General features: G+C 38.9%; 1 protein-coding gene and 1 long non-coding RNA gene across 2 annotated transcripts in view; one reads left to right on the top strand and one right to left on the bottom strand.

Moving 5' to 3' along the window:
- The window catches only part of MAP4K3 (mitogen-activated protein kinase kinase kinase kinase 3), an 84,559-nt gene that overhangs the window by 40,854 nt on the left and 30,758 nt on the right, over window positions 1-12,947 (bottom strand). The window contains 7 exon segments of the mRNA XM_037390906.1: window positions 3,402-3,464; window positions 6,098-6,156; window positions 7,159-7,234; window positions 12,251-12,342; window positions 12,345-12,360; window positions 12,462-12,543; window positions 12,627-12,689. Coding sequence (XP_037246803.1) covers window positions 3,402-3,464; window positions 6,098-6,156; window positions 7,159-7,234; window positions 12,251-12,342; window positions 12,345-12,360; window positions 12,462-12,543; window positions 12,627-12,689 — 451 coding nt within the window.
- On the top strand, window positions 8,138-9,630 carry LOC119149563. Its single transcript, XR_005104759.1, has 2 exons — window positions 8,138-8,800; window positions 8,852-9,630. It is a non-coding gene; the product is annotated as an uncharacterized LOC119149563 (long non-coding RNA).

Genomic DNA, 12,947 nt, shown 5'->3' with positions numbered 1-12,947 from the left:
TGGAACGCATTCAAGTTGCTAAGGAAGCTGGCCAACATTATTATGAGACCACTTGCTAATTAAAAAAAAAAAATCAGCCCCCAAAAAACCAAACAAAACCACACACACAAACGGAAAAGAGTGGGCTGCTAGTCAGCTCCCTCAATAAGCTGGAGGAGTAGACAACAAAGCCCCATGAGGTTTAACATAGCCAACCGACAAGTCCTGCAGCTAGGACAGACCAAGGTGGCTGGGGGCAGGAAGGGCAACTGCAGAAAAGGCCAAGCACAGTGAAGCCAGAGGGGGTTATCACCTCTATTTGGCACATGGAAGGCCACACCCACACGTGGTGTCCAGTTCTGGGCTTCCCAGGAAAAAGACATTGACAGACTGGAGGGAAGCCAGCAGAAGGCCACAAAGATTGTTCAAGTGATAGAATAAATGGCACAATAGGAAAGGCTGAAAGAACAGAGCTTTTGTAGCCTGGACAAAGTAACTGCTGTCTTCAGCTATCCCACAGCACGATGTAGAGAAGACAGAGCTAGACTCTTCTCAGGTGCACAGCGAAAGCACCAGAGGCACCAGGAACAAATGCCATTTGGCCATAAGCAATCAACTCCCTCCCGCGGGAGCAGCACAGCTCTGGGACAGGGCCTAGAGATGCTCGGTTGTCTCCATCCTGAGAAACTTCAACTGGACAAGCCCAAAGTAATCTCTGGATCTAGCTTAGAAGTTGCCCCTGTTTTAAGCAGGAGTAGGCTAGAGATCTCCAGGGGTGCCTTCATACCTCATCTTTTTTGGGGGACCTCTGATGGTATTTTATAACTTAACAAGGTATGCAGCTCAGTCTATATGAACCAGAAATATTTTTCTGCTCACTATGAAAGGGAAAAAAGTTTTTGCCACAATACTTCATTGCAGATGAAGATAACCCAAACAAAAACATTTATTTGCCCAACATGACCTTTTGTTTTGAATCAGAACACAGTAAGCTCAGTTTCCCAGAAATGTTCCCAGACCCCACCACTCATACCTACAACACATCACCTTTGAGAGATGGACACAGTTACATACACAGCAACAGCTCTGCAGAAGCTGGATTTAACAGCCCTTACTCCTGGCTCCTCTCTACTCCATGCATCTCCCTCCACCATACTGACACAGCCATTTGCAATGCCACACAGGGAACCCAAATGGGGAACTGACCTGGTGGGAAAAAAACCCTGGCAGGAGTTGCATGTTCTTCCTCAGGATGTCATATATACTCAAGACTACTTCTGAACATACGCTTAAGTACAGCAAAAACACTTCAACTGACAGAAATTTGGTCCTTCTGTGTCAACTCACATAGACTCCCAAGACTGCCATCATGGTGGCTGTCACAACACAATGTTAGCCACTGGATTTTCAGGTGCTTCTCCGAGGATCAACAGCATAACATTTTAAAATTGTTCTAGAACAAAGGTGTACGTATTTTAGAGAAGATTACTTTGATTTAAACCATTTACTCACTGGAAATGCAATGCTCAGCTCTCCCACTTATTTGAGTCTGTATCCAAACAACTGCTTTTAAAGTACACAGGAAGACAGTGAAAAACATGGGAGAAGCCTTTGTTTGAGGTCTACCTTTTGTACCCTATGTAAAGTCTAACGTGCACATAAGGTAAGACACTTTTTTTTTAATGTCTTTTTTGAGTCCAGCATACTTCTGCAGCTCCTGAGGCAAAGGAGATTATCAGAAAACAAGCACCAAAACACAGCACAATGACCAGAATAGGAACACGAGGAACAAAAAAAAATGTCAGGAAGGAACACGTGCAAGAAAATTTCAAATGATGGAAAGTATCCACTATGTTACTGAGAAACTTGTTGTCAAGTTGCAGAAGAAGTAAAAAAGCTCTATCCTGAAAAAGAGAGCCTTGTACCTAGAGCAAAATATTCTGTTATTTATTTAGATATGAGGTATATTTGTAGAAGATTAAAGAGAAGTACTATCTTGTCCATTTGCATGAAGGGGGGCTTGGACACTGAATTTTCCCTGCAAACAAGACCCGTACTGAATTTCTCCATTTTTCTGGTGCATCCAGGTAGTTGTTTCAGGAGCAGAGAGGTGGAAGGAGAGGGAAGAAGCAAAGGAGAGGAATAATTTTTAAGGGTAACCACATCATAGGTGACAAATTTTAAAAAGGTAACATGCATGGTAACTACATAAGCTGCCATGGATGGAAAAGGACAGTCCAGTAAAGAGTCATGTTCTCATTTGTCTTAGACCTGCAGATATTAGGCTAGCAAGACATGCAACAACACAAAGCAACCTGAAACAGACATTTTTAAAATTAATAAACTAAAAAGACAAAACCAAAATCAAACCAAATTGAAAAACTAAAACCACACTCCCAAAACCAGAGCAACTGCACAGGATGAAAATGTTTCACCACATACAGAGAAATCTAAAGTACTGATCTCAAAACAATTTGTGCAACATTTTTATAATAAAGCAATACAGGAAGTTCCTTCCAAGAACAGGGAAGACAGTCCAAGCTCTCTGTAACTACAGTATTGGCAAATTCAAATCAAACCAAGCCAACTGATGCCAAAACAAGCAAACAAAAAAATCCAAAAAAAGACATTCCAACACCCATTTTCCATTTTCCCCTCAGTGCACTTATATTAAATGTCTCACAAATCAAAGTTAGCAGACTAACGTTCTTCATCTAGTACAGAACATTTCTTCCTTATTTTTCAACAGTATATGAAGATGTCCAAGATTTAAAAGCATTACTTTTCTAACCACACAGTGCCTAAAGAGCAAAGAAAACTCACTTTCTAGAGTAATTCCTACACTGTAATGTTAAAACCAAATTTTTTAGTATGCAGTAGGAGAAAACTTAGAAGAATTTATCAGGCTATAAACTATGCCAAATGCCTTGAAAACACTTATGACCCCACTTTCTGTTATTTGTATTAAGTGTATATTCATTCTGTAACATAATTACCATCTGGAGAATTCAGAGACTTATATTTATATAATTTTATAGTCTTTCATGGGACTATTTAAAGGAACTACCAGGCAAAGATATCAAGGGAATGTCTCTTCTATTTTTAATCAACCTCTAAAAAAATTAACAAGTTATGCAACATAAGACAGTTAAAGAAATCAGAGTGAGTGCATAATAATACTATGCCCCTTCTACAAAAGTGATTCAACTAAACATGAATACAGTTTAAATACTTTCAATACTGCACACACTAATAATTCCTTCCTACATTACAGAAATACACATATAGACTAATCCTTATACTGAATGGCTTTTGCACACATGAAAACACCAGTACACCAACAAGACAAAACATGAGCTTTGAAGAAGAAAACACACACACAAAACTAACACTGACAAAGAAAGGCATAAGATGAAAAATACCAGGTTAGATCTTGCAGTGTAGTATATTTCTTCTGAACTGTCCAAAAAATCGCTACTGTCAGGCTGTTCATTAGACAGAGATCAAGAAACTCAAGTTATTTACATTGTGACTGAAAGCCAGGTACACATAAAGGGAAATTTTCTTACTTAAAAAAAACTTGTTAGTTGAAACTCAAATCATGTTAAGACAGTTCTGGGGACAGGGGTAAAACACAACTAAGGGTTTGGTCACGTTACAAAACCACTACCAAATCACACCAAAACATTGCATTATCGTTCATCACCTGAGCTGTGGTAATGGGTGACAAACTGCCTCAGTAAGAGGCAAGTATGTACCAGTTTAACATCTCAGGGCCCCACCAAAAACAACTCATCATGCTGCAGTAGTCCAGTCTTTCTGCTTGCACATTCATACCCATGAGTAAATGAGCATAAAATTCAAGCATGCTTTAGTGAGATAGAAGCAAAAGGGTCAAAAGAACTGCTTTAATCAAAAGGTATCCACACTGTTAATGCTGGAGAAAGAGACAGGCATCTCTTGCTCCCACTTCCATTTAAAAGACTTTCTCTGCCAGAGCGTGGAGACTTATGAACTTCTCCCTCAGCCTATTTTGTGCTAAGGCTCTGCTAGAGCATCCATTCTTTGATTAGACACGCCAATTTAAATTGTCCATTAGTTCTACATCTAATGACAAAGTATGTTTTTTTCCATCTTTGGTCTCTAGACCCAACATTATCATTTTCAAAATAACAGCTCTGCTTAATCTGGAAAGGACACACCAGGTCTGCGTGCTTCATTCTGATATGAGCAGTGCAGCAGTTCATTTCCCTCTTCAGAAAGATCCAAACTAGCAGTTATAGGTCTTCCTTACAGACAGGGAGATGAGGCAAGTTCTTTGGACAGGTTTCAAATATGCAAACTCTGACAGAAATAGACAGTACTAAGTTTTTCTTATCAACAGAATTAATCTGGATCTTTCAAGCTCCTTCTTGGAGCAGCAAGAGCTTCCGAGATTCCCAAGTCCAGAGGTTCCTACTGCTAATGCACAAGGTAGGAAAAGGCTCAATTCCACCCTCCTGACAACACCTGCCAAAGAAGTGCTCTCAAAAGTTGTGCTTTAATCCCTGCAGAAAATCTCTCTCCCCAGTTCAGCAACTTTGGTTCCTATGGTGCAATAAAAACACCTCTCTGCTCCATGAAGTTGTCTAATATCTGATTTGTATCGTCAGTGACTGAAAAAACAAGAAAGAAATGGAAAAAGTATTTTTAAAACTTGAGCTTCTCCATTAGCACTTTTTTGCAATTATAATTTTGTGTGTGTATAAATAAATAAAATTCTTAAGGAGCAAAAGCATTATATTTGAACTACACAATGCTACCTATTCTATTTTCTTTATAATCCAGACAATGCAACAGGGAAGCAAAGCCAGGGTAACTTAGAATTAAATAATCATCTTGAGTTAACTGACAGGTTTATGGTAGAAACACTATGCCTTTACTACCATATTCAATAAATATTTGTATAACCAGGGCTTCTAAATGATGGCTTATGCAGTTATGTCAAGGTCTATGTAACATATCTGAAATAATTGCCTAAGTCCTACATGTGGTTTGGCAAACTATTCTCCTCCATCTCAGTCACCAGAAACTGCAGACTACCTGTCCAGCCAGTTGCTGAGGAAGAGCAAGATTATACACACGCTCATACACCCAGTGCCAGCTGACCCGCTACCAAAGGACAAGATATGGGAAAGGAGATTTTAGTACAACTACAGAGCCATACAAGGAAATCTGCATCAGAAATCCCACTCACACATGGTTTGTAGAGTATACAACAGGAAGTGCATTCCTAGGTACACGCCCTTCCCCAAACCAGCTCAGAGCAAAGGCAATGTCCCTCCCACCTATGTACCAAGCCAACTTTTTCACCTTAACACCCACCTTAGAAAAACAGAGAACATAGAAGTCTGCACTGAGGAACCAAAGGGGTGTCTTATCCAGGAATGTGAAGAAACTGCCCAGGTGCACCAATGTGGAAAGCAACAGTCTCCATAGAAGCTACTGCAATCATGTGTGAGACAGCACAGACACCTTTTCCCTCACTGCCTGAGTTCTCATATCCCTTGTACTGCCAAGTCCATAGGAAGAAAACATTGGCAATACACCTCCACAGAGTATGTCAACTTCCAGATTCAGCATGGCTCAGGTTTGATGCAGGGCCACAGAAAGATTGTTTGCATGGGGAAAGAGCAACCCCAAAAACCTCCAGTTTTCTTTTAAAATGCATCATACCTCTTTCCCAGGCTCTCAATTGTATTATTTCCATTATCAATCATTCTCAATAGGGAGAGAAACATTTGAATACACACAGTAATTTTACAATTAAAAAAACCAAGTCTATAAATAAAGGGAATGACATACTTGGCAATGAGGTATAAAGGATAGAGGAAATCCACAAAACAAAGGGCTGTTGCTTAGCACATACATCACACCTGGCAGAGGCCACGAATAGGGGTCTTGCTGCATATAGTGTAATGCACCAAAAAGTTCGGGACCAATATGTCACGACTCGTCAGGAAAATTACTACCAAGTTCAGTGGCACTAAGGGAGTATGCTACACATCCTGGATTTCTTGTCCACAGATATTTGCAGGGATCAATGTGCAGAGCATAGCTGGTGCTGCTTATTACTCACAAATTCATGATGTGGCTCTGTCTCTTTCCTCAAGGGTGGATCGAATTTTACTTGACCAACTAAAAAGGAGAAAAAGAAAACAAGAATTTAAGTTGGACTATAGTTAGTCATTGGAGCTAATTTTTGTCTAACAAAAAAAAATCCAGTTTAATAAGCATATAATATCCCCACTGATGGAAACTTCTGACACACGGACATACCCCATTTGGTAGAAACTAACAGGACACAAAGTACTCTTGCATCACAAAGGCAGCACAATCATCATCTGCCTCACCTACTCACCGGAAGAATCAGGAAAACCATTTGGCAAATAGGGTAGTGAAGCACCCTCTTCAGAAGCCCAATACAGCTATAATTTATAGAAAAAACACATCTATTGTGTGAACTCACTCTTGGATCAGTTGTTTTGGGAGATTCACTAGCACTAAAGAGCCTTGAATGAAGCCTGGAGAGAGCTAATCGGATCTTCTTGGACACCTCTTTGGCAGATACTCTTTAACACTCCTCTCCTCAATTTTAGCCTAAGGCAAGACAACTAGTCAAAAAGCTCCAAGTATTGCTCTGATTTAATTCAAGCAAAAGAATGATTACAATTTGGGGGACGGAGTCTACTTTTAATGGCCAGTGATCAATCCCCTCCTTTCCCGTGACTCTTCCAATTCAAAAGCAAAAACTACAACAAGATACTAAATTGAGGAAGAAAAATCAACATCTTCCTCTGTCATTCAGCAGAATCTGGCATCACTCCAAATATCCTTGCTGGAATACCGTATGAAGCTATACCAATGAGCTGTCAGGAAAGCTTAGGTCGCATCCTGTTCAATTAAGATGAAGCAACAGTGAGATCTGCTGAAGTGCTGACAAACGGTGTATTCAAACATTTTACACTAATCTTTCTTTGGCACAGTCATCTAGAACCGTAAGTGAAATGGCATAAGTTTTTATTTTCCTATGTATCACTAAAATGTCTCTATATATGTCAGATACCCAGAATAACAGTTGAAATAAGTGAATATTAATGATTAAACAATATTTCATGTTGTCATATTACACATGCTTACAGTTTATTTCAGAGCGTGTCTTTTCTTCTCTCACATTTCTACTTGTCGAATGAATTCTATGAGGCACTACAAGAGGCTAGAAGAGAAAAATAAAATACTTTAATACCAAAATATACTCACTTGAAACCTGGTATTGTGTACTTAGTTTTTAGCAGATTTGTTTAACATAATATCAAAAAAGAAAGAAAGAAATCAAACTGAAGCTAAAAATAAAGATTGCATGCATTTTATTTTACATTGAAGTCAGAATTATTTGGAGCGTCTTAAACTTCAAGATAAGGTTTTTTAAAACACCAGATCTGAGCAAATAAAGACAATGCTGGTCCACATTTGTCTTTGCTCAGATAACATTTCCTTTTTACACCTTTCAGTTTAAGGGTACTGGTAGTTTCCAAAATAAGCAGTAAGACTAAATGTGACTTACTGGCAACATTTCGTTCATTTAGATATCTCAATCATTTTCCCAGCTTCTAACCTAAACTGATTCCTAAGAAGTCATCAGTTAGTTTCTTTAAATAATGACAAGTTAGCTTGAAGTTTTCAGAGCTGAATAGAGGGGATTATTCCTGGTACTCTTGTGTGATACCATCATTTCTACAAATTCTCCTTCATGTTTATGTTCCACTTCTGGTTTTTCCCCTGAATTTCTATTTACTTCTCAACAAGATGAAGTGTCATGAGCTTTTAGACTTGGCTTCCTTTTCTTTGCTCCTGCTGGACTTTCTCTCTTCTTTCTAGACCTACTACTGCAGGTGTCTTAGAAACTGTAACTTAAGGTTTGTTAACAAGAGTACAAGACCGTTTCACTGCTGTATACAATCAGGTCCCAAAGTTAGCAACATAAATCCTAACAGTGTGCTCTCAGTATGTCCTCTGTGTTGAAAACTTACTTTTTTTTTTCCCCTGAAGTTCATCCTCCATGCTGTTAACCCAAGCAAGCTCTGAAAAGTGCATGTCCATTATGTTTCTGTGTTGAATATGTGGCAGTAAAACGATTTTTAATTAAAGCAATCTGACACAATAGCATCAGAAATTTGATATGCTGGTATGTTAGCTTTGCTTTTATATATATTAAATTATAATCTTCACTTGGCAACTTTCAACTACGAAGCGATGAGAACATCACCTGCTGTACTATCACAAAGAGTCATTAATAGCTTAGCAATACTGTTTACCCCTGAAATATCCCACAGCATTATCTCCCTTCTCCTCTTTTCATTGCACACCACCTCTTTGCTTTGTATTGCGATCCAACACATACATTTACCGTGTTTCACCTCCCATTTATGTTCACCTTGGAGTTTTTTTGCAACTGAAGAGACTTACAGATTGCAGATATGTGTTTTCCCCCACATCTCTCACAGGCAGTTTTTCGTTTCTTGTAACTTATGCCAATCCTGCCCTTCCTCAGTTCCTGTTTGTCTATTGTGCATTTTTTCAAGCTTTAAAAACAGTTTGCTACAGGCCAGGATGTGTTTCAATGTCTGATCCAGTTTTCTACTTCAGTATTTCAAACACACTAAGTGCTAAAAGGTTGCTTATTTATAATCTTTTGTTAAGAGGCATTGCCCACTTCCACATGATGCACGTGCATCTGTAATGCCAGCACCAGGAAGGAGCCTGACCTTAGTGAGGGCAGGAGGTATTTTTGCCTTTGCAGTGGTATGTGCGAGTTCCTCACATCCTGGCACAGATGCTTCTACTGCTTAACAGGCAGAACCTGCCCTCACACCACCTTCTCCACGACCACAGAATTACTGGAAGGAGTCAAATCCTCACCTCTCAGTCATGAGGACAAAGTCCTCAAGTCACCTTGGAAGACCTACGCTGAGAAGAAACTCATACAAACAGCCGACATCTGAGCTACACAAGAGGACAAAGGAATGTATGTTAACTTAACACAGTGTGCTAAGGATAAAATAAGCACTTTCCTCTTTGCAACCTTTTCAGCTAATATCATCACATCCATCATGAGTGTCACTGTCACAGAAATGCAAACATGCAGTTGCCAACATCTCCAAAAGTTTATTCTTAAGGGAGTGAAAGCAGTATCCCAAATGGAAATCCTGTCTTTGTCTGAATGAGAAACCAAATTATGTCCTCCATGAGTTAGGGTAGAGAAAAATATATTGTTGCCAAATGAGTAACAACTGTATTAAAGGGACAGCTCTCTGATTACACCCAAATAATCTGCTTGCATGATTTAAGTTTTGTTTTTACACATTAAAGATCTCACCTTTGTCTGAGTTCAGAACCATTTAAAGATGTAGTATGGCACTCCTCAAAGAGGCAGCAAATTCACATCTTAAGCCCCACCTCACCCACACAATTCTGCAGACTACCCAAGCACCAACAGACAGCATCCCCATAAAAGCAGCACAAGGCCAGGTGAACAGCTGTCATCATAGTGGGCACAGACTTGCCTTCAAAGACCACTGATGGACAGAAAACCTCTCTAGCCTTCAAAAAAAAGACAACCACTAAAAAGCTCCAAAACACAAACACCTCTGTCCCCTCCCCCACCAAACAACCAAAACTCCAAACCAACTGGAAACCAGGTATGAAGCTCAAGATTCTCACCAGTGTTGTTTGTACCATGTTATATTTCTTTTTTTCAGTATTTGATGCATGTGTTCATGTGATTGCCACAAGTGTAGGAGTGGTCAATCCCCAAATTCGGATTAACACCTCCAGCTACCTCTGTGAGCACACAGGTACTGGAGCAAGTTCAACCACGTATAAAGGAGCAAGTACCCTTCTTACTCTCTTTGGTATATTCCTCAATACCCCAACAACTGCTTTGCCTGTGGCAGGATTCTTCACCTGAAACACAGGCCTTGCTCAGGCATTGGATACATGCATCATTATCACCTGCTTTATTCACAAGGGTGGGATCTAGGCTCATTTATAATAAAATAAAGTTTCCCCAAGTGTCACTATTAATCTCATTTTGCAGGTGGATTAAAAGCCTCAGTGGAAAATTATCTGGCAATATGGTTAGGGGAGAAATGAGAAGAGACATCTTAAGTTGTCTATCCAATGAAAATGATCCGGCGCGGCACGTAATAGTGTTTGAAGCTCACTGAAGAGCTCAAGGCCATGTGATGAACTATGACGGAGAAGTATCGTTGCACCTAGCACAGAAGACCATGAATTCAGCAGAACACTCTCAGCAACGTAGACAAACAACAAATGAACTAACACCTGAAAAAATGCATACCAAAAGATAAGGAAGCAGCTTACTTGTCCTCCATACTCTCAGCCAGTCTAGCTCCTTTATAAATTATGAAAATACACATTTTCTCTAATTACTGTTGCGAGATTATTTTCTCTTCATTTTCTCCCCAGAGTAATAGTTTTCCCCTGGTACCAACACTTCATTATGGGATAACCAATAAGTAATACACTAGACAACAGAAGAGCCTTCTTCATGCTAAGTCAGAAGGGACATAAAAGAGTGAATGCTATGTTGAAAGCTACAAGTAACTACCAATAAACGTGTACTGAAGTGACATCTGTATGGGAGGGGAGAAGATCCTCCACATGACTGGCCCAAAATGAAGATACTTACTGAAAAGAGATACCAGTGACGCAGGGGAACGGCACATCAGGGTTTCAGTACAATGTCCAGGAAAGCAGGGAAGACTCACAGGGCAAGCTGCTCTGATCACTCAGAGGGAGCATGCTGAAAACAGCTACCTTTCTTCTTATTACAGCTTATGAAAGCTTTGATTTTCTGGCTTCTACAGAAACATTGCTTTAACAGGCCTCAGAGCTCTCTATCATCACTGATCAGACAAAGAGCTAAAGGACACCTGATCTGTAGCGCTTATGGTGAGAAGATATGAGTTCCTCAGGGCTGTCTCCATCAGGAATCAGGTATCTTTCTCTTAACGCTGACATAAAAGTCAACCACGTTAAAGCTTTTCTTGTGTGTTCAACTTCCCTAAATATTTTTCAAGAGAAAAATTTACTAAGTGTGCTCCACTATTTGCACTCGCTTTTAGAAGTACCAACTGCTCCATCCTTAGGCCTTCTGCTCTCCTTCCCTCCCATTTAGGAAATAATGTAAACATTGCATTCTACAATACAAAAAAGATCTATTTCACTTTGGCTGCTTTCCACATTTATTTCAGCTTCTAAGGAAAATAGACTTGGTGCATGTCAACTTGTCTTTGCTGTTTCAGAAGGTAAAAACTCATTTAAGCTGTAAAATCTGAATATTAGGATCTTAAAGTAGGTGCTTCTTTTAAGCTTATTTTCCTTTGAAGTAATTTTTAGACTAGTTTATCCATAAAAAGTGAAACACAAGTATGCAGTTAATGAATCAATGGCATTTGCTTCAAAAGGATTAATTTTTTTCCTCCCAAAGCCACCAGTTATGGAAACTGTAAACATTTGGAAAGTCTTCACTAACATACAGGATAAGTACAAAGGCAGGATGCAATAACAGAATGTGTTTTCTTATTTATGAAACACTTCAGTCCTGCACTGTTTATCATCTTACATAAGCATGCAATTTTTCCCCAGCTGTTAAAGAAGAAAATCAGAAGCATTGCCTTTGACAAAACCATAAGTGAAATTAAGTTTCAGATAATTTCAAGACAGAAAAAATAATCTGCAAGAAACATGCAGCAATCCATTTGACAAAAACAACGAAAGAATCATTTCCCTCTTCTTATAAGAAAGTAAATTAGGAACAAAAGAACAAGTTCTACAGAGGCATAAAAAGATTGTTATGAATGCTTTGAGGATTAATAGAAAGGTAATTCCACAAATAAAAGGAAGAAGCAGGAATGCATGACAGAACTCAGGACTGGAGAAGTAGTCCACATTTACTGTTGCAAAATTGCTGAAGGCCAACAACAAACAAAATTTTAAGTATTCACATCTCTTTCTCTTTGAGCTTCTCTCCCTCAGATAGAATGAATTTGGTGTGTATACACGTGATAGTGCAGCGCAACTGAAAGTAAAAGCAACCCTTGAGACTATTTCCAGATCACAAAATATCCTGTGGCTCAATAAATCACAACCATTTAGTTTTGGCGGCAAACTAAAACTTAACTTGATTCTGTCATTAAAACATTCCTACCTCAGGATCATCATCATCAAAATCATGGTAGTGGAATGATCAGGGATTATTCATTTTATCCAAAAGTTCAATAGCAAGACTCCGATTAATGGCTGGGTAACAAAAGGATGCTGAAAGATAGAAGGAAAACACCCATATTAATATTCTAACCACTCATATTAAGCATATTTTAATTTTATAACTCAAATCAATCTCATACATAAATTTATACCTGTAGTAACTTTTCAGCTGTAGGTCTTTTTTTAGGGTTTTTTGTAAGTGCCATTTTCACAAAATGATGGAAACTATTTGACCTGTAAAATGAAGTGGTATACATTAGAATCCATTGCCTAGTGAAATACACAAACATTATTTACTGAAACAGAAAGGTACTTGCCATTTCATTTTGTCCTTTAATTTAGGAGGCTGGAAGTTGCTTTTTGTCATTAGAAACAGTGCTCTGGGAAGAAAACGCAACAGTATTTCTGTGATTCACATTTTAATATATATACACGAGACGAATTATTAAATACATTATTTAGTTGGCAGGAAGATGACCAACAGTTTAAGAGATACTACCAGGACACCATTACATATTTATGCACCAAAAGGAGTTATTATAATTTCCATCATGTACATTCAGAACACTTACAACCCAATACCCTTGCAGTACCCCCAAAACACCATAAGCACACATAGCCACTACTCCAAATGGATT

The sequence above is a fragment of the Falco rusticolus genome, chromosome 6 (assembly GCF_015220075.1).
Source record: "Falco rusticolus isolate bFalRus1 chromosome 6, bFalRus1.pri, whole genome shotgun sequence".
In the NCBI taxonomy this organism is placed as follows: domain Eukaryota; kingdom Metazoa; phylum Chordata; class Aves; order Falconiformes; family Falconidae; genus Falco; species Falco rusticolus.
Note: the sequence above shows the minus strand (reverse complement) of the source record. Positions and strands in the feature narration are given on the sequence as shown.